A 21,999-nucleotide genomic window follows, 5' to 3' on the forward strand; every position below is an offset into this window, starting at 1 on the left:
CATAACAACAACGGTTTAAAAAGGAAGAATAAAAGGCAGTTAGAGAGAAATGTTGCAGAAAAAGTGATCCAAAGAGATTGGTTCAGTATTTTAGTAATAAGATAACAGTCAAGGAGGATGTGAGGAGTATAAAGTATGTACAGACAGTTAAATAGCAAATGATTTGAATGTACATTTTTGTCAGGTTTATACTTTTGAAGAAGTCAATAACCTCCCAAAAGTAACAGGAACTATTAAGGGAACTACTAACTACTTGCTGATGTGGAAAGTGTAGAGGGAGATGTGCTGCTTAGATTAAATAGGCTACAGTCTAACAAATCACCAGGGCCAAATAACACTTGTACTCTAGTGCTTAAGGAAGTTAGTGAAGTACATACTGTTTATAAACCCTTGGCATATATTCTTCAAAAGTCTCTGTAAATGAGCAAAATTCCTAAAGACTAGAAGCAAGCAAATATTAGTAAAAGGGTGGTCTGGCTGATCCAAGTAACTATAGGTCAGTGAGCTTAACATGCATCACAGGTAAATTATTAGAAGCAAAGGGGGTGGAGGCAACTTTTTTGTCAGTCAGTCAGTCAGTCATTTACCAACCCGCTATATCAGGGGTCCTCAAACTTTTTAAACAGGAGGACAGTTCACGGTCCCTCAGACTGTTTAGGGGCCAGACTATAATTTAAAAAAAAAAAACATGAATGAATTCCCATGCACACTGCACATATCTTATTTGTAGTGCAAAAAACATGAAAGAACAATACAATATTTAAAATGAAGAACAATTTTAACCAACATAAACTTTCCAGTATTTCAATGAGAAGTGTGGGCCTGCTTTTGGCTGATGAGATAGTCAATGTCCGGTTCCATGTTTGTCACTGCCAGTCGTAACAAGTGATGCAAGTGTGCATCAGTTAGTCTGGATCTGGTTGGAGATTTCAGATGTTTCATTTGGAAAAATGTCTGTTCACAGACATAGGTGCTGCCAAAGATGGTTGCCATTTTAAGTGCATGGTTCCTGAGATTAAGATATGTGTCAGAGGGGAGAGATGCATAGAAATTTGTAAGGCTGCTTAACTTGAAAGTGTCTTTCAGAGAGTCACAATTCTGTAGTTCAGACAGTTCCATTTGGTAAATCGGATCAACAATTTCAATGTAAACAGAAAATGGGTTCTGGAAAAGCTGTATGTCCTGTTCATGGAGGTGAAGCTCTTTAAATCTCATTTGAAACTCACTTTATAACATTTCCAGTGAATCCACACATTTTTTTGTTTGGGAATGCAACTGTTGGTTTCTCAGCCAACAGCTTTTGAGTAATGGGGAGATGGCAGAAGTTTTCACTTGTTTAATGAGGAGGTCCAATTTTACTTCAAATGCTTTTACATGTGGAATACATATCACAGATGAGCTTCCCCTTTCCTTGAAGTTGCACATTGAAACTGTTGAGTAGCTCTGTTACATCTGTCAGAAAGGCAAGGTGCCATTTCCATTCTGCATCTTTAAGCTCTGGTACTTCTTTGTTTTTTGAAAGCAGAAACCTATGATCATAAAAACGTTTCAAAGCTCTCCTTTGACTCAGCCAACAGACTTCTGTGTGGTACAGAATATCTTCATAGGCAACATTCAGCTCAGACAGAAATTCCTGAAACTGTCTGTGGTTTAGTGCATGAGCCCTAATGAAGTTAACACAGGACACCACAACTTTCATGACAGAGTCCCACTTCAGTGATTTACAACATAGCACTTGTTGGTGGATCAGGCAGTGTATGGCTGTTGGACGTGAATGGTTGTGTTTGTCCATCTCTTGGTTAATATGTGCAACCACTTCTTTCATAGACCCCACGATGCGAGGAGCACCATCAGATGTCACATTGGCTAGTTTAGCCCAGTCCAGCTCCAAATCATTCACAGTTTGGCAAACCTTTAAATAGATATCCTCTCCTGTTGTTGTTCCTTTGATGCTTTGCAGTGCAGCAAGCTCCTCTGTGACTTCGAAATGATCATTTGTATCACGAATGAAAATTAGAAGTTGTGCAGAATCACGAACATCATTGCTTTCATTGAGCGCCAATGAAAAATAGCAAAGTTTTTTTGAGGAGTTTTGCAAAAGCTGATGCAAATTGTCCCCCATTTCTTCAATCCTTCGTGTAATTGTAGGTCCTGAAAGACTCACTGTACTAAATAAATCAGCCTTCTCTGGACATATCTCTTTGGCAACAGAAAGAAGGCATTCTTTAACAAATTCTCCCTCTATGAATGGTCTACCAGTGCTATTAGCTTGGCAACTTGAAAACTTGCTCGCAGTGATGAAATATTTAGCTGCTTCTGCTTCACGAAAGCATTTTGCTGAGTTGTCGATCCATTTTTCAGTTTTAATATTTTGTCTTTTCTCACTTGTCTGACCAAACAATCATATTTGTCTTTATGTCGAGTTTCATAGTGTCGACGCAAATTGTATTTATTCCTTGAACACAGTCACTGACTCCTTGCTCACCAGACAAACAGCTCTCTCCTTGCACTGCGTGAAAAAGTAATCGTATGTCCACTGTTCTTTGAATATTCCGCACTCTGAGTCAATTTTTCTTTTCCTTGACATTATTGTTTCCAAAAGGATGCACAATGGCTGTTACTTTTTTGGGGTGGGTGCGTCCTCGCCCATAGTTACTACATGTCTGCCTCAGCGTATTGAAGATGGCTCGGCTTGGCGGGGTCAGGTAAATGACCTTGGAGGGCCATATCTGACCCACGGGCCATAGTTTGAAGACCCCTGCGCTATATCCTAACACAGGGTGTCCCTGAAAAATCAGTGCTGGAGTCACTGCTCTTTCTAATATATGTAAATGACCTAGATAAGAATATAAACATCAAGCAGGTTAAGTTGGTAGGTGATACCAGACTAGTTGGAAGGGATAAGAATAAGCTAAATTGTTGCAGAGGATCCTGGAGAGCATATAGACTTTGGTCGATTTGTGGTATATGAAATCTAATGCATGTAAATGTAAGATATTACATGTAGAAAGTAGAAATGTTAGATTTGGATATACAGTGGGAGACTTAAAACTTGAAAGTACATCTTGTGAGAAGTGTACAGAAGTGATGAAGAAGGCTAATAGGATGTTCGTTTATGTACAGTAGCACAATTTGTGTAGTGCAAGTTAATCGAAGTTATGCTTAAGCTATATAATGCACTAGTATGGCCTCACCTTTAATGTTTTGTACAGTTATGGTCTTTCTATAACAAAAAAGACACAGCAGCAATAGATAAAATTCATAGCAAAGCAATTACAGTAGACTGATTCCAGAACTGCAAGATAATGTATGAGCTTTGAGAAAAGATGGAAGGAGTCGTATCTTTCCAGTTTAAGCAAATGGGATTTAAGAGATTGAAGTGTTTAAAATTAAAATTAGTACAGTGGATCCTAGCTGTTACTTTAAAATATATATTTTAGTAAAAACACAAGGACACAGTTAGAAACTCATTAAGGGAAGATTTTGGACAAATGTTAGAAAGTCTTTCTTCACACAAAAAACCCATAGACACATGGTATACATTACCAAGTAGTGTGGTCTTCATGTGAGGTCTGATTAGTGGACTTTGATTGGTTTATTCTAGTAATTCCAATAATGGCCATTAGGTGGAACAATTATAATGCAAATTGTGTTTCTCTCAGCAATGAGAATCTAGTGAATGAACTAGAAGAGTCCTGTGGAGAAACAGGCTTATCAGAAGAAGGAAACTGACGAGTTGTGATTCTAAATGTGCTTTGGAAACTGATGCTAGGTTAAAACCTTAATTCTTGATCTTCATGAATTAGTCAGAATTGAATTTTAATGTTCTATGGATCCCTTTACAAAACAGCTTAGACTGCAATTGCACACATGCACACACACAGAGATATATATATACAGTGATCCCCCGCCTATCGTGGAAGTTACGTTCCAGACCCATCAGCAAAAGGTGAAAATTCCCGATATAGAAAGACCATATAAATAAACATTTTTTTTATAGTTTAAGCCTTAAAATACCCCTCCCACACGCTTGAAACATGTGTAAACTTATTAAAACACTCTTTGTAAACACATATGATAAGTGGATGTCGGGATAAGGATATGAGTAACATCTCTCTATTATGAAACATTTTAACATCACGCAAGACAAGGCAGTGAGACGGAAGGACAGCTGCTGTACAGGCTTTTAAATGATTGACGTGCAGAGCGACAAGCAGAACAAGCATCTTGGCAGAAGCTGCAGAAAGCCAGCACAAAGTCCACTTCTCCTTAGCGTGCATTCAGCTCCTTTCTTCACAACACGAAGAGGCAGGAGCGTAGTGTGCCTCCGTGGAGCGAGGGGGGGTTTGAGCGAAGCGATCGAAACCAGATCATCTCGAATAGACACTTTGACGACACGCCCTACTTACAAACAATTTAAAACAAGTTCAGTGACATCTAATCTAGCAGTTTTTGGAATGCTTTTGGCGAGAAGCAGAACATGCAGCAGATGATCCGAGCACTTCTCCTTAGTGTGCGTTCAGCCCTCACCCCCCCTCCACCTCCTTCAGAACGTGCAGAGCGGCAAGCAGAACAGGCATCTTGGTAGAAGCAGCAGCACAAAGCCAGTAGCTGATCTGTACACCTTTGCTTAGCGTGCATTCAGCTGCCCCCCTTCACAAAGAGAGTGGCATAGACGCGAAGTGGCAAAAGGACAGCTGCTGTACAGGCTTTTAAGTGATTGACGCAAAGCGCAACAAGCACAACACACAGCTGGCCAGTAGCAGCAGCAAGACACCAGCTGAACCGATCGCATCTCTTTAGTGTGCATTCAGACCCCCCCTTCACAATGCAAGGAGTGCTGCGAGAAAGAGATTTAACCTTGCCCGGGGCAGGAAATAAAGGACAAATATTGTTTTTACAAAAGTTTTAAAGTAAAAATGAAAATAATGCATTTGTAACAATTCCCATGAAAATAACAATCTCTTTAAATTGTTCATCTGGTAAACCAAACCCAGGGGTGGGCGAGCGAAGCGAGCAGGGGGCAGAGCCCCCTAGTAATAATAATAGTATTAATAAATCCGCGATGTAGTGGGGGCGCGATAGCTGAACCGCGATATAGTGGGGGATCACTGTATATATATATATATATATATACTTACATTATCCAACCCGCTATATCCTAACACAGGGTCACAGGGGTCTGCTGGAGCCAATCCCAGCCAACACAGGGCGCAAGGCAGGAAACAAACCCCGGGTAGGGCGCCAGCCCACCGCAGTATATATATATATATATATATATATATATATATATATATATATATATATATATATATATATTGTATAGTTTACTGTCAAATAAAGCAAAGAGTACGCGACACGTGTTTCGCCCTCATTTGGGCTCATCAGGCGTACACACTCTACTGCTGCCCTCTCGGGGAATCGAACCTCAGACGTCAGTGTCAGAGACGAAGCCCCTTTACGCTGTGCCACGGTGTGTGGTTCGTTTATTTGACAGCCTGTAGGTCCGGAGTAATTCCATTCATTGCATTCGTAGTCTGAGTCTTGACGACCTGAATTGTGTGGGTGGTTACCTACCAGGTAACGCTTGTGGTTGGTCTGCCATTCGGCAAAAATCCGCCATGGTGCCTCAACTGAAAGAGGGCACCGTGGCAAATATATATATATATATATATATATATATAAATTATAGTTAGAGCGCATGCAGATTAAGTGACTTTGCAAGGCCTCAGTGATTTGTAGACAGGGCCTGAAGTAGCGCCTCCTCCTTAGTGCCCATCACACTCCTTGTATTTAAATAAGTACGGTCCAGTTCAGTTTGGTAACTTTGTTTCACGATGTACAAATGTATTAAATACACTAGAATAGCTCAAACAACATGGTCATTGAAACATTACCCTCCAAACTCTGAAGGATAGAGCCTTTGAAATATTGTTTGCTGTTGTTTTTTTTTTCATAAATGCTTTTTCATTATTTTTTTTGTTTTTGACTTCTTTCCATTGCTTATTCTTCACAATATGGATTCTTTTGCAGATTTTATCAGTTCCACCCTCCCCAAACCCCGCTATATCTTTTCCTCTTGTGTTCCAGGCAGGCGCAGACTATGGTGTACTCAGGACATTCACTGTCCCAGAACTGTCGCAGGTGTCACACGTGGAAGCATTTCCTGGAGAACAAATTCATTTTGTACTTGTCTCACCAGACAAACAGTGGATAATTACTGGTGTAAAAGCAAATCACAATCTGTGTGCAAAGGTACCTTTTACCATTTTTTGTAATGATAGTGGAAGTGATTCTCTGGACGACAACATGTAGTTGTCAGTTCATTATTGTCTGTCTGCCTACCTGTGTGAGATTCAGCACCCCACTCAAAGCTAAATTAAGACACAAAATTTACTGTATTAACGTCACCTTCTTCTCACAGAAAAGAATATTCAGTTTTTTTTTTTTATATTCAGTGATATTTTATTAGGGTTTATGTTCCTTTTATAAGCTTCTAACCTTATTCATCTGTGCATGATTTTTTAAAATTCTGTATAATCTTACAAATGAAAGTTCTAGGGACCTGGGTTTGAAAAGTGACCTCCTCCTATAGCCAGGTAATATAGCTCTGGAAATTTCTTTAGATTTAACCAAGTACATATAATTTAAAAAATTGAAACAGTTAAATATATAATTCATTTATTTTCCAAACCCAGTAATGGTTGCAAAGGGCCCGATATCAGCAGGGAGCATTAGAGGTTAGGAGCAGGCGTCACTGTCACAGCGCATTGCTGACCCCACCACACGACAACCCAACTCAAGATCCCAGATTAGGACCCGAGTGCAGCCATGCGACGGGCGACACCTCAGCACCACACTAGTTCAGGTGGAGTGGAACAGTGGGAGGTTTTTCTATGGTAGCTGGATTGCCAATTCTGCCACCGACCCCCAGGTTTTTCCCTGCGGGTAGGAGGCCCTACATGCAGGGCTGGATGCAGATCAACGTCATACCCAGGACGGAGCAACTGCAGGTTAATTTGACATTTATGGGATTCGAACCGGCAACCTTCCGATTGCCAGTACAGATCCCTAGCATTAGACTTGAGATAAGTGGCAACACTAAAGAGGACGCCAGCCTATGAAAATGACCAGAAGTGTCACTCAGCAGTTTACATGGAAAGAAACCAGAATGCCCAGAGAAATCCCAGGCCAACGTGGGGATAGCGCCTCACAAATAGTTATCCAGGATGGGAGTTGAACTTTGGCTCCAGGGTATATGAGGCTCTAGCGTTACACACTGTCATTCTTAATAAAAATGAACATTGGCATAACTTACAAGTGCCATTTTGAAATTTCAACTTTTACATATGCAAACAGACACTATTAGCCTGTCTCAAGTCCTGTTATGAGTGCACACTGTGGAGTAAATATTACCCATGAGACTCCTCTCCTCGTGCCACAATCCTGTGTCATCTGGAGCAGCAGGCCTTGGGACATAAGGGGCAGACACTGGTCCTTTTTATTAGAACATTAGAACACTCTAGACGAGAACAGGCCATTCGGCCCAACAAAGCTTGCCAGTCTTATCCACTTATTTCTTCCAAAAAAACATCGTCGAGTTTTGAAAGTACCGAAAGTTTTACTGTCTACCAGACTACTTGGTAGTTTATTCCAAGTGTCTATCGTTCTTTGTGTAAAGAAAAACTTTCTAATGTTTGTGCGAAATTTACCCTTCCAACTGTGTCCACATGTTGTTGATGAACTCATTTTAAAATGGACTAATTCCCTTCATAATTTTAAACACTTCAATCATGTCACCTTTTAATCTTCTTTTACTTGAACCGGAAAGGCTCAGCTCTTTTAATCTTTCCTCATAATTCAACCCCTGTAGCCCTGGAATCAGACTAGTCGCTCTTCTCTGGAACTTTTCTAGTGCTGCTATGTCCTTTTTGTAGCCTGGAGACCAAAACTGCACACAGTACTCAAGATGAGGCCTCACCAGTGTGTTATAAAGCCTGAGCAGAAACTCCTTGGACTCGTTCTCCACACATCAGGGCGCTATATAACCTCACATTCTGTTAGCCTTCTTAATGGCTTCTGAACACTGTTGGGAAGTCGATAGCTTAGAGTCCACTATGACTCCTAAATCCTTCTCATAAGGTGTACTCTCGATTTCTAGACCGCCCATTGTGTACTCAAACCTAACATTTTTACTTCAATAATAAACTTCATTTATTTTTATGAACTGAGATATGAAATCTTGAGAAATCAGAAACTTTTTTTTGTAATTCTTTAGGTTTACTTGAAAGATGACCTGAGTAACCCCTCAAATGACTGCCCACCATTATCGTCATCCTTGCCGGTACCTGGATGTGAGGAAGCTTGCTTTCTGCCCTGTGAAGCTGCCCGGGTGCTGATGGCCCACTGTTCTCCTGACAGGAGTGCCTTGAGTTTCTCCACATTTGATATCAAATCCAAAAAAAACAAGCGTGGTATGGAAATTGCAGGTATTTCCCAGACACATGTTGGGTTTACATCAAGGTGTGAATGCTTACGTTTAAGAATGTCTTTCTTGCATATGAAGTGTTAGTTACTGTTTTATTTCTTTGCCACCAGTGGGCAAATGAACCACAGGAATGGTACCAACGTGTAAAGCAAACAAGTCTGCCTTACCACTTTAGTTATTTCAGCTTCTAGGCATACAAAAAGTATCTTGTCATGTTTATCACATTGCTGCTTACAATGTAGTTCAACAAATTGCTACCTAAAAGTGATAATTATGAGCTTGTTTTGCTGTCTAGTTGAGCAGGTCGGCCATTTCCAGCCACAACTGAACTCCGTTTCTGGAATCATCCTTGAAGCCCGTGGAAGTGACACTATCGTCTTTGCCCAGGGGCAGGTGCTGTGGGTGTACACCATTACAGGTGAACAAATCGGCAGGTTTCAGGATCATAATGAGCCGATTACAGCCTTGTGTGTGGTGAGTGTGAGCATTCAGCGAGACAAAATGTGCAACACAACTGTTAGACGAGTCTGTTCACAGAAACCTGAGGCACACGGGAATTAGCAGGCATAGTTTGCAAAGTTCATCTACAAGGCAAGCACTTTACAAAGCAGAGAAAACCTGGTAAGTTATGAAAGGTGTAAGGGTGACCATTTGTACACTTCATTGTGCAGTTGTAAGCTGGAGCACCTGGCACGCGAGCCGAGTGCTCCTGTTAGGGTTTGACAGAACCGCCACCCTGAACTGAACTGTCCCTGTCTGAAAATGGATCCCTCCATTATTCTGAACTTGTCTTTTTATCTGTGTGGGTTTTGCAAAGGCTTGTTTGTGCTGAAATGTGAACAGTGCACCACTTCCACTCTCGCTTAATCATGATTCTGACCTCTTGATATGCTGGTTTTGTCATTTTGTCTATAAACATTAACACATTCTTCTTTTTTAAGGACTCTTTTAGAGTTGTTACTGCTTCCAGTGACTTGTCTTTAAGAGTGCTAACCTGGAAAAAGGAAAAAGGTCTTACACTTGTTGGACGCTATCACTTACTGGGAGGATCCCACACAACTCACAGGTACGATCACAAGCGAGTTAACACCTCCATCTCTGTTTTTTAACTTTGTGTTATGTGAAATACATTAATAATATTTGTGTTACTAGTACTGCCAAAATAAAGAAAGTGAATTTTGGGGGGTTGGGTGGGTAATTACATGAATACCTTGTGTGGAGATCTTTGTTTTCTATTAACAATTGACAGAAGCCCAGAATGTGACCATCAATCCAATTTTTGAGCCTACTTTGTCCATTACAAGATGGCAGAGCCTGTCCCGGCCACATCAAGGAGGTTCATCCAATGACATATTTCTTCATACGAGGCAAATTTAGGGTCACCAAACTCCTTTATGCAAACATTTTTGAGGATGAGGAAGAAAATAAGGAAACATGGGGGAATGTTCAACATCCATACAGACAGTGGCTGGACGATAAATTAAAATTGGGCACAACTGTGCCACCCTGGAATGTGAACAGTTCTATGGCTTGGCATCTGCTGCCTGTGGGAAGTAGTCAAGTTTGCTTTTTTTGATACTCCTTTGAAAGATGATTGTGGACTTTATGAGAACATTTACAGTACAGTAATCTCTCCTCCATCGCGGGGGTTGCGTTCCAGAGCCACCCGCGAAATAAGAAAATCCGCGAAGTAGAAACCATATGTTTATATGGTTATTTTTATATATTTTAAGTCCTTATAAACTCTCCCACATGGTTTATAAATATTCTCCGTACAGTTATATAGCATTATACAAATATATATATATCTCTTAGTTATTATCTCTTAGTTATTAGGTAAGATTCGTTGAAATTATGTATGTAAACACAGTTTATATACTACTCACAAACATACGTATCGTATATCATTGAGGAGTTTTATTTAATACGTAATACAGTTTTAAACATATTGTAATTGAGTAGGTAATATAAAAATACGTGAAAAATGTATAACATGTAAATGCTGTACATAAAACCAAAATGTTATTTTAAAGATACTGTAGAGCGTCTCCGATATCACATTTGTTACAGCCATTACGATAGACAGGCCACCAGCAATAAATACCTACAATGCAAGGAAAAAATTGTATAAAATGTGTGCACAGTTACAATAAACGTACATACATGTACTAAGTACGTAGAAAAATAGTTTTGGGTACTCACCATCTTGTCAGATAACGATGACATTTACTGCACTGTCACAGCTGTTCTAAAGGAGCCTCTTCAGGCGACTGTGTAGCACCACCATCGTCTTCTTCCACTGAAGGCGTACTAGGCAGTGTTTTGCGTGTAAGGAACATCGTGATGGGCAGTTGCTGGCGCTGCTTTTTCATTTGTGTAAAGAGGTTCCTATACACTTCCATGGCGCCGTCAACAGCATTTTTAAATTGCAAAGAACAAATCATTTGCGGGTCCCATTCTTCAACTGATTTCTGGAGATCTTTTACCATTCATAGAATGGTCGCAAGACGCTCGAGAGTTATGCCTGCGTCTTCTTCCTCTGCTGGGTCGTCTTGTTCTTCCTTGCTCACTGACTTGGTCATCTCGGCCAAATCTTCATCGCTGAGCAGCTCGGAGCTCGGCACGGCCCCAGAAGCAGTAGCAGAAGAAGATCGCTTTGTAGACATAACGAAGAGCTTGACTACAGTACGCACAAAGAAAAACGTTGATGCTGAATGAGTGACATGAGATGAGATGCCGGCTTTAAGCGAAATCGAATTCTGCGCTCCCTGTCGCTGACCCAGTCAGCACCCAGGAGCTTAACCGCATGCTCTGATTGGGTAGCTTCTCAGCCATCCGCCAATAGCGTCCCTTGTTTGAATTCAAACGTGTCCCTTGTTTGAATTCAAATGGGCAAATCAACTGAGGAAGCACATGTACTGTAGATCGCAGACATCCGCGAAGCAGTGAAAAATCCGCGATATAGATTCACATATGCTTACATTTAAAATCCGCGATGGAGTGAAGCCGCGAAAGACGAAGCGCGATATAGCGAGGGATCACTGTATCAACATACATAGTTTGTACCCATTACATACTACAACTAAACATTAAGTTTAGCTCCTCCAAGATGAGAAATGACCAAATCTACTCCACTCTATGTTGTCTCTGTATAATCGATTACTTTTTGAACACATCATCTGTAGGAAGGGAGGAGTGCAGAGGTTTTCGAGATGAGGTCTGTGTTTGGCTCATAATGCTCATCATGGTTCCAAAGAGTGGCAGTGTGTTGCATGTTAGTCAGACTGAACTGTCAGTGAACTTGATTCTGTTTGAGGGCAGCATGGTGCCACAGTGGTCTGTGCCCAGGAGACTGTTGAATTCAGTCCTAGCTAGTCCTCATCTTCGAGGACATTAGTTGTTCTCCTAGTGTTTCATGAATGTTTCTCATGGATACGCAATTTAAAGTCCACGTTTTAAAGATGTGTGGTCAACTCCTACACCTCTAGTCATCATCTGGCAAATATTTTATTAACCCTATTGTGTCCACCTGGGCTGGTCGGGAACACCAGTTAGATAGGCAAGGGTCAGAGGTAAGAACCCCCCCCCCTTTTAGTCAGCCTGTAAGAATCATTTAACATATAAAGAGAACTGTGAGGAAAAGAACTTCAGTAAACACCACGCGAGTCTGGCAATGGGACCCCAAGTGTAAATGGATCAGCATGCAATGAAAGGGACTTACAAAATGTAGTCAATAAAGTCGAACTTAAAAATATTTTATAGATAGACTGGGGTGGGCTTATTTTTTGACCGTTTCCACCAGTATATTTGAGAGCTGCTTGTTGTCGAAGCCCTAGAAGTCTCATGTGGATCAAGACTGCCTTCTTGAACAAACAAAAGCCCAATTACTCAGTTAACTTAAAGGAGTACAAAAAGTTAATTTTATAAATATGTCAAACATCTTTTCCCATCACGGTATGGTGCATCATTTTCATATGATCCCATTTAGGGAACTTGTCTGTATCCTTTTATTATGTCAGAAACAATTATTAGTTTAAATCCAGGGTCCCTTTCTAAGTACAGATATGTGGCACAACTCTTTACTACACTGTTTTGTCACAGTTAGGGAGGTGTAGGCTGTGCCAGGCAGGTTTATAGACTCACTTGAGGTCACATAGCGAGGTGGTAACTGAATGGCTAACATGCAAATCCTGTTACTATTCCTTTTATTTGAATTGTTAGTTTATCCATGAGATTACATTCTGAAGCCTCCTTTATCCATCTTAAGGCATTGGTGTGTGCAGAGGGCTTAAGCAGCCCTGGACAAAGGACCAGACCATCCAGGGCCCACTCAGGCACCGACTCCCACTCATTCATACCGAGTGAAACGAAAAAGCCACATAGACAAACGGTGAATGTGCCGACTCCACACAGATGACAGAAGGCAATGAGTCACAAATTAATCACACTGGGCTCATAAAGTAGTGGCAATCACCCCTGTGCCACCATGTTTGGGTATTGTGGTCAAACTCAATGAAAAGAATTTTGTGTAACTTGTACCAACTTAATACTGACACATTTCTGCTTAAGTACTACATACTTGTCAAGTTTAAAAGTTTGGAAAAAAAAAAAGTGATTGTGAAGTGCAAAAGTTTGGACACCCCTGTAGAAATAACAACCTTCTATTACTATTCTTTTCCCCAGCACCACCACCATATTGTCATGCTGAACTCTTGGCTCACAATCATCCCGGGGTCTTTAAGAACTTCCATTCCAAACATCCGGCAGTTATCCATTGTGAAACACTAAGACTTTGGTTTAATGGACTCCTTGCTATTTAGCCCACACCCTTCACCCTCACGGGGTGGCAGTGACACAACCTCTCATCATAATTCAGAGTTCCCCACCCCAAAGCTTAACTCGGTTTTCTTCTTCACTGGTTTCTCTCCAGACGTATAGACTGTTAGAAGAAGCTGTGGCTTATTGTAGTACTGCTGACCTTAGTGAATGTCTTGCGCAGGTTTCCCTCAGACAGCTCCCACGTGGCCCGTTTATTCTGGTGTCAGATGAACTTTTTTATAGGTCTTTTGCAGGAATGTCCGTTCTTTCTGGATTTGATTTATTTACCTGCAGATATTTTTATGGGTCGTATAAATCTTATGTCCCTTTCACCATTCTTAACGTTTCTGACAGTGAAAATATCAGGCTGAAAGTGTTTATAGTGTTTTACAAAGTACAAATCAAGAGGGCCGGCTTCTTTGCTTAAGTACTCACTGAGATGATTAGAGGAGCGTATGGCAATCGAGAGTAGGCTGAACATTCTGAGAGCTTTGAAGGGTCAGATTTACCCTCAAATTCAGGAACCAAGCATGAATTGTGCATTAAATTATGCAAAACTACTGTCATGTTAACTTTTTTGGTCATATTTTCACCCTGCTGAAGTAGACTTTAGCATTTTTTCCCCCCAAGTGAAACAAGAAAACTGTTCACATACCCATGTGTATCATCTGTTAAGATACACAGACTGGGTGACCCAAGCACTAAGGTGCCAGTTTAGTTTGTGTCTGACACACTGAGCTCAAGTACACATACTGTATATGGCTTGGATTGGTGCTTAGGGAAAGAAGTAAAGGTTCACATATTAGAAATGGACAATTCTTGGAATATTTTAAACCATTTGTTTCACGTCATCAAGAAAGCTTTTTGTGGTTCCATGGACTCCAGCTATAATTGAACTCTAGTATGCTGCTTTAAAAGAAATGCACGGCCAGTACGGCATCCTTCACCTTTTTGTTTTTTTTCTTTTTTAGGGGGCTTTCGCATGTTGTTTGTGACTATGCAAACATTGTGACCTCTGCAGTTGGAAGAAATCACAAAGACGTTTTAAAGGTCTACAGCTTTCAGTAAAAGTCCTGCTATGTCAACTGAGTATCATCTCAATGTTATGCTTTGCTGCCAAAGCCTTATATTCACTCAGTGTGGACTGTTACTTGGGGGACATTCTGTTTGTTATGCATTTAAATAATACATTCATGATGCCCTGTGACTCTGCGTGCTTTCAGCATGTGAACAGTTGTATCAAGAGTAACTTCAATTCCTGTTACGCAAAAACATCAGTCCAGAGGTAAAGCAACTGGCAGACTTCTGGATGGCTTGCTGAACCCACAGAACTTCATGCATTTTCCTGGTGTTTCTTTGAAAATGGGGAATCGTCATCCACTATGCTGTGATGTGCTGCATCTAAACTACAATAAATGGCAAGTGTGAACCCCCACACAAGTAACGTAACAACACCACACATACATGTTATGATATGTGCACTTTATTATATGTCTTTGCAAACATGTACAGGGTTTGTTTCAAATTATGTAATTTATAAGAATCTGTACAGCTAACAATGGAAGCTGCAATACCTTCCACCTCCTGAAGAACATTTCCCAGCGATTGACATCCATGTATCTCAACTGGTTCGAAAGGCACAGCTTAACCTTTTAACAGTAGTGCTTTAATTGTTTTGTTTTTCTTCATTAAACATTCATATAAACTGTAACAAGCTAGCATTAAGTCACTTTGTTGGTAATTATGAAGCCCTAGGAAAGGCAGCAGGTTGTATAGTTATCTCCTTTGGGGCAAAATCTCTGCCCTAAAACTAAACAACCTGCTACCTCTACCCAGAAAACACTGAAGAGCTGCAACTCCTTCCTGGTATTTAGTGTTTTTGTTCAACATAAATGTGTAACAGCAGAACAAGAGACAGCAGCAAACTAAACACGGACTCATCTGACTGCTTTTATCAGATTCGTTAGAAACACTCCACTGCCAGCCACAAAGTGACACAAACACAAATGTCCTGAAAGACGGTGTCATCTTAAGGCTCATATGCCCCAGTAAATACTGTTAAGACATTTTTAAAACAAAATGAATGCACCTTTACTTAAGTCTCAAAATACACCCCCCCCCCCCCCTTAAAAAATCTTTTTAGTTACACATACACTCAAGAACTCAGTAACATAACAGCAAGCAACTCTTTGTTGTAATATACAATTGCCACTCTAGCTGTCATGTGTAACACAAGATGTGCAGTTTCAGGTAACAATGCTAAATGCACATAAAGTATACAAATTTCTCAGCATACACGTCTCACATTTTAGTTTTATTATAATAGTTCCTTATGGTATGGAATCTGATTTGGATACAATAAGTAGGTAACTTTTTATATTATATATATGCACAGTATATGTTCTGCCATTCATGAGTTAAACCCATACAAAAAAATTAACACATAAAATCAAAGTTCCAACACCTATGTCGATATCGTTGGATTCCACTGGCCAGATCTACCTGTGGATGGACTGTTTCGATTATTTTTTATTGTGTTAGTTTTCAGCCTTTTACATTTATTGCTTACCTTATAACACTGCACTTGTTCTATGGATGATGTTTCACCAGTGTAATACGTGTAAACTTGAATTATTTCATTAAAAAAAAAAAGAAAAAAATCAGTGTTTCATTAAACATTTCTGATCAGTTTATATATTGAGAAGACTAAATAAAATTTACTTTACCATCATTCACAGGATCCGCTGCATCTTCATCTCAAGTTCTAAATGTCACTAACATTGTCATTTCTGACTGTGGACCAGGTTGACAGGTTGAGTGAGCAGTCACCATAGTAGCCTAGAAGTTAATCTAATGTTGCATGAACATCAGGACAAACTAATCAGAAATGAAACACGTGCCTGATCGAATAGTTTTCTAAACTTCCCTAATCCAAGTTAAGGGTCATCACCTGTCACTGCATCATCAGTCCACATACAGACAAGTAAGATGCTACAAAAGTGTAATCAGTCACCTTCAGGAAAGAAGGTACAGAAATGATCACTTAAATGAGACAAACACACAGATACATAAAAACAAACAATCTGCTAACTCCTGGCACAGTTGTTAACCTGAGAGGCAGCTTGTCAACACACAGTGAAGCATAAAGTGAGAAAGGCAAACAAGAATCGATTGGCCACAGCCAGAAAACTAAAGGGTCTTCTTGCCTCCTGGGGCTACCAGGTGTACCCACTGAAGCAGACTATGTGGGTGAGCAGCCAGAAAAAACTCATGGATATGAAAGAAACCAAACTGAACCAAAGTTTGGCAAACATTTCAAACTAACTGAAACTAGCTGTTAGGATTAGAAGCAATCAAAAGTAAACTGTTTGGTCATTTGCAGTTTGGTTTAGAGATGAAGGCTCCATACACAAAAACTACTACTCATCTTGAAATGTGGATTCCTCATACAGTAGACAATCCTATGGTACTGACCCTGGGGACCTTGACAATCAGTGGCATCAAGAAGGTGCTGTGGTCTTGTTAGAAAGTTGCTGGGTGGTCCAACTGGACAAAGTTGCATGACTGTGCTCCTAAGCACACCTCAAAAATTAGCAAAGAAAATAAAATGAACATTTTGCAACAACCAGCCTAGTCCCTCAATTTAAAACTCACTGAAAGCCAGTGGTTTGAACATGAGCCGGAAACCCTTTAGTATGCATTAGTACTAAAGATCTGGAGATTTCTGCTTAAAGGAATGAACCAACAATCCACTGAAAATGTTCACTAACCTTGACCGTTAACAGAAATGACTGAACTGTCATCCTTTCCAGGAGTGCTATGGGGCACATATACAGTATTATTATTATTAAAGCAAAAGACCAGCAGGATGATGAGTAGGTTCTGCCTGCTGCCGCACTCCTTCATGCTCTTGGGTTGATGCCCTGGTCCAGGTGCTGCCTTTGCAGTTTGTATATTCTCCCTAAATCTGCATTGGCATGCAGTTTCTTTGGCAGCTCTAAACTGGCCCACCATGAGTGAGTGTGCTCGGGTGCCCTTCAAAATAACATTTAAAAATGTTTTGCATCTTACTCCTCAAAAATGTATTAGTAACACACAATGTATATTGCATTTGCTTTGTCATCTGTGTTTAGCTACTGCACATATTTCAAGAACAATATGTATTTTAAATTGAAAAAATATTTCCAACAAAAAATGTCTGTCTTTTTAAGTTAGTACTTTGTTAATAGGGTTTTATCATGGATTTACAAAAATTTAGACTGAAAGTCCACCGCTGACCCAGCCTTACTAACCCTGGACTGGTGGTCCAGTGTGAACTAGACTTCTTTTCCTGACATACTGGGTTACTACACGTGTAGACACAAGGGGACTGCCATTAATTCATACCACTTTTTTCCATTTTATCAGAACTATTCTTCAACAGACCTTGGCTCTTCCCATCTACTGAGGCAGAGGATATGAGATAATATACGACACGGTCTTTGCCAGATACTTAACCTTGAGTCAATTAAAAGGCTGGGACCCTTATTAGGCAGCTTCCAAAGAAATAAAACATTTCTATAAAAATTGATTCACTTGCTGCATTTCATTCTAATTAAATTTACTGGTAGAGAAGCACACCATGGTGAGCTCAAACATGTCAATATAGGTTTTTCAATGCACACAATTATTATATTTGGGATTTTAACTTTTAGAGATCAGTTGGCAATTATACAGGAGGGCAATGTGCATGTCTTCATGTTAGTTTTATAATTAGGGCTGCCGAAATTAATCAGTTTAACTGACTAAAACTGTTGATCTTAATTGTATTTTCAAAATATACTAATCATTCCTGCTTCTCCCACACATTAGGCACCAGCATGCTAGAAGCCTCTGTACTGCTTTTTAGTAGGCTAATGATGGTGACAGCTGCACCACATTCAAAAGAAGAGGGATCCTCCAAACATCTGCCAAAAGTTCACCTGAACAGCTAAGATGGTTGTTCATTAAAAGTAAAAGCTAGATTGTGTTCCATAACAGCACTACAGTCGCTCAATGCATGAACGCCTGAAGATGAAGCATACGCCAAGTACAGCACGGGACAAGCCAACAATATCTTGAGTACACTTGCTTATCTGCTCGAAAATAGTTCTTTTAATGCTGTGAAGCTGGTTAACTTGAGAATTCATGGTAGTGATTAGCACTTGGGCAAAAGTTTGAGTCACTTTTGTTTTACGTTAGACAGAACAGATAAATTGTCTGCTAAATGCACTTGCCAGTAGCCACCATTGCTACCCAAAAGTGTACTTAAGCGAGATGTTTCTGTGCATAGACTAGCTAAATACGATTGACTTCTCTGTTAAATGCACTATCTAGCATTATTTTGGGGAGAGTTACATTTTCGCCATTTGCCAGATATTTAGACCGGAGCCAGCAACTAATCACATCGTGGACCTACTTATCAGCAGCAGTAACATCCAATATAAACACAGGTCAGCTTTATAAAATTATTTTTAGGTATTTCTTCTGATCATTAAATTATAAATAAATCACATTTAATAAATGGTCAGGCTGATGCAGGTGAAGGTATCTTTTTAAATCTAACACAGTTGATCCAAACTGACAGACATAGCTGCATGCCTGCAGGGAAGCTGCTGCTGCTCAGAAGAGGGCTTTTTTGAAAAGAAAATAGCATTTCTATTGTAGTTTAGACTGCCAAATGTGCAGACTCAACAACATCCTGACTTTAACACTAAAAAGGTATGAAAAAAAAAAAAGCAAACAAAGTATAATGGCTCTGAGCTCCTTCCAGGTTCTGCTTTAAGTTGGCATGGACAGCCTGAGGACCGTCCTGCTGGCCTTGATTCACCAGAAATGAGCTCCCTGGAAAAGCAATGTGCGAGTTGTACTGAATGCAGCCTATAAAGTGTTCTGGTTTTCTCCCATTTGTTTACTTTGCCTCCTATGTCTGAAACAAAGAATATATATAGTTTTTAGCAGAATAACAATTTCCTAAGTGAGTTTATTTTTGTTGGATGATTAATGCACTTATGTAGCAACCCACTGATTTAGACATCTAGTAGGTTGCTTTTGAAAAAGTAAAAGATTACAAACTAAAATCAATTTAAAACGAACAAATGGATTTACACACCTGTGCTGCGTGCCGCAGGTTTTATTATTTAAAAAAATGCTTTATTTTTATGATGGCAATAACTAACAACTGAATTTAAAACAATACTCGTACAGTCAGTCGTTGACCCTTCAGAACATAGTGCAAGGCTGAACACCAAAGTCAGCAATGCAAAAATGAACTGTTACTGAACAGTTGAACTTGTAATTTAATACTCTGCAGCTGCAAGAGTACAGAGTATCGGTTGGTAAGATGCCCATCTCCTACAATGTGACTTCAGTTGGTATCATTTATACTTCACAAACATTAAGCAGCTTTATGCCAAATATACCTAGCAGCTATAGTATATTCCTGATGTCTGTGAATAACATCTCTCTCAATTTGGGATGGATTGTAAAAAAAAATACAAGTGAAATGATGTATAAAATTATATATTGTACATGATATATAAAATTATTCAATTAATATTTAAGTACACCACACATTCATATGCCTACTTACTTTACTTGGAGAAAACTAGTCATTAGATTAATTGAAAGAAGAGTTGATAATTCGAATTATCATTTAAAATGTAATTGTTTGTGGCAGGCCTATTTATTGTGCTATAAACTACATTTCCTTCTTTATATACAAGTTTACATACAAGTACATAAAAAGAATAAACAGTAGTACACTGTAATAAATATATGCCATTGATAAAAATATAATGAATATCCTGAATTATCTAGGTGCTTCACCTCTGTTGTCTTTGTAGTAATGCTGGTCAATTACACTCACCACCTCAGTCCTGCAATGATGGCATCCCATGCCCTGCACACATTACTGGCTCCATACTGCCATGGCATGCTTTTTACGGAGTGGATTACCCCGTGGTGATTTCAACTGGGATATTCATGCAAGGGTTTACATTTAATTCAGCAAAGTAGTATGAGATTACTAATGGCACTTCCAAACAAAGTCAATAAAGGAAAATGTTGCTGAATTTTAATGCTGTTTCAAAACATAATTTTTAAAATGTAATTTTAAATTTAAAATGTAATTTTTAACTCAAGCAATCAGTGACATTGGTTATGGATGTTCTAAAAGACAGAAGTCCAAATACAGATAGGACTTTTATCAACACTCAAGTAGTATAACATTTTCAAAACACTTTTCAGCCACCACCTGGCTGAAGCACCATAGTGAATAATACGGTAATTTCCAAATTCTCAAACTTTAAACAGAAGTAGACCACTGGGGTATGTCAGTTGAAAATTTTACAACAATCTAATAAACACGTGGCATCAGATTTTACCAAAGTAATTCTGGAAATAATTGCATTCTTGAGTCATGTGTTTAGAGGATAATTCAAGATGAACAATTACTTTTTTGTTTAACAACCTGTATTATATATACTGTATCTGTTATAAATTGACAAATAATTTTCTCAATATCAAAATATAACACAGTAACATTTAAAAAAATGTACAACTGTATATACTGTATGAACACCAGTTTTCGTGCTTCTGAATGCCGTTGATTTACTGTCACTTTAAGAAAGACAGTAGATTGTATAGTTATCTCCCAGTGTGGGTGTGACCCTAAAACTATACAACCTACTACCTCATCCCACAGTGCAAAGAGCATCTTCACATTTCTTGTCCCTGAGCTTGAGTTTACCACAGTGTCATTGATGGTTCCTTCCAACAAGTACTTCCTCTGATGCGTAAATATGTTATCCCTCCATGGTTTGATTGCTTCAATAATATTTATAGAGAATGTCACAGGAGTCCAGGACTGGCACCACAGACTTAATTAGATGCTCATGGTGAGTTTTGGGGAGGGGATGATCAAAGACAGTAAAAGAGAGCTGGTTGTGTCAAATCACCAAAACATTCCTTTAACCTGCAAAAAACAAAACAAAAAAAAAATCATAATTTATAAATAGTCCTCTTATAAGAAACATTTTAAATAATTATTGCAAGCTTACTAAATATATTTTGATACAATATTTACAAAGATCAAGGAGAAGATGGCAGTCCACACCACACTGCACAAGACTGGAAAACAAAAGGTAAGTGTAATTAAACTGGGAGGACAAAAAAAAAAAAAAAAAAAAAAACTACAATAACATATTGTTTTTACATTTCCCTTAACTTTTGCTTAAAAATATCTGGTTTGTAAAGAAAGCCTATTTGCTACCTTTTATACACTGCAGCTGGCAGCCATGATTTCACTGTGTGCCAGCTTCTGCTGCCTAACGACCACCCTTCCCCACAGTAGATATACTGGAGAACTGTGCCGCAGCAAAATCATCAAAATTCAGCATGCGCTTAAAGCACTGAAGCAAACAGTTGGAAGAATTCATAATGAATAAAGTGCAAAATGTCATTTTTGCCCCTGTAATTTTTTTTGCAGATTTAAATTAGAAAAACCCTTTTTAACACCAAAATGAAATGCTGGAGAATGAATGAAAATAAAGCTTCCACATTTCTGATGAATGATTATGAAATATGTATGTGGTCAAAAGTAAAATTCACGGTCAAAATAACATTCTCACAATAACTTTTTTAGCAACATAACTGCCAAAAGTATATAGCCCTCC

The 21,999-nt window shown here is 39.3% G+C and overlaps 2 protein-coding genes across 3 annotated transcripts in view; both read left to right on the plus strand.

The window, feature by feature from the left end:
* The window catches only part of fbxw12 (F-box and WD repeat domain containing 12), a 124,284-nt gene extending 108,373 nt beyond the window's left edge, over positions 1 to 15,911 (plus strand). The window contains exons 6-10 of the mRNA XM_028824318.2: positions 6,091 to 6,255; positions 8,279 to 8,489; positions 8,784 to 8,962; positions 9,430 to 9,554; positions 14,278 to 15,911. Coding sequence (XP_028680151.2) covers positions 6,091 to 6,255; positions 8,279 to 8,489; positions 8,784 to 8,962; positions 9,430 to 9,554; positions 14,278 to 14,374 — 777 coding nt within the window. The 3' untranslated portion in view covers positions 14,375 to 15,911. The remainder of the gene's footprint in view (positions 1 to 6,090; positions 6,256 to 8,278; positions 8,490 to 8,783; positions 8,963 to 9,429; positions 9,555 to 14,277) is intronic.
* fbln2 (fibulin 2) overlaps positions 1 to 21,999 on the plus strand; it is an 890,980-nt gene that overhangs the window by 570,611 nt on the left and 298,370 nt on the right. The window lies entirely within an intron of this gene.

Source organism: Erpetoichthys calabaricus, chromosome 18, assembly GCF_900747795.2.
Source record: "Erpetoichthys calabaricus chromosome 18, fErpCal1.3, whole genome shotgun sequence".
NCBI classification, from domain to species: domain Eukaryota; kingdom Metazoa; phylum Chordata; class Cladistia; order Polypteriformes; family Polypteridae; genus Erpetoichthys; species Erpetoichthys calabaricus.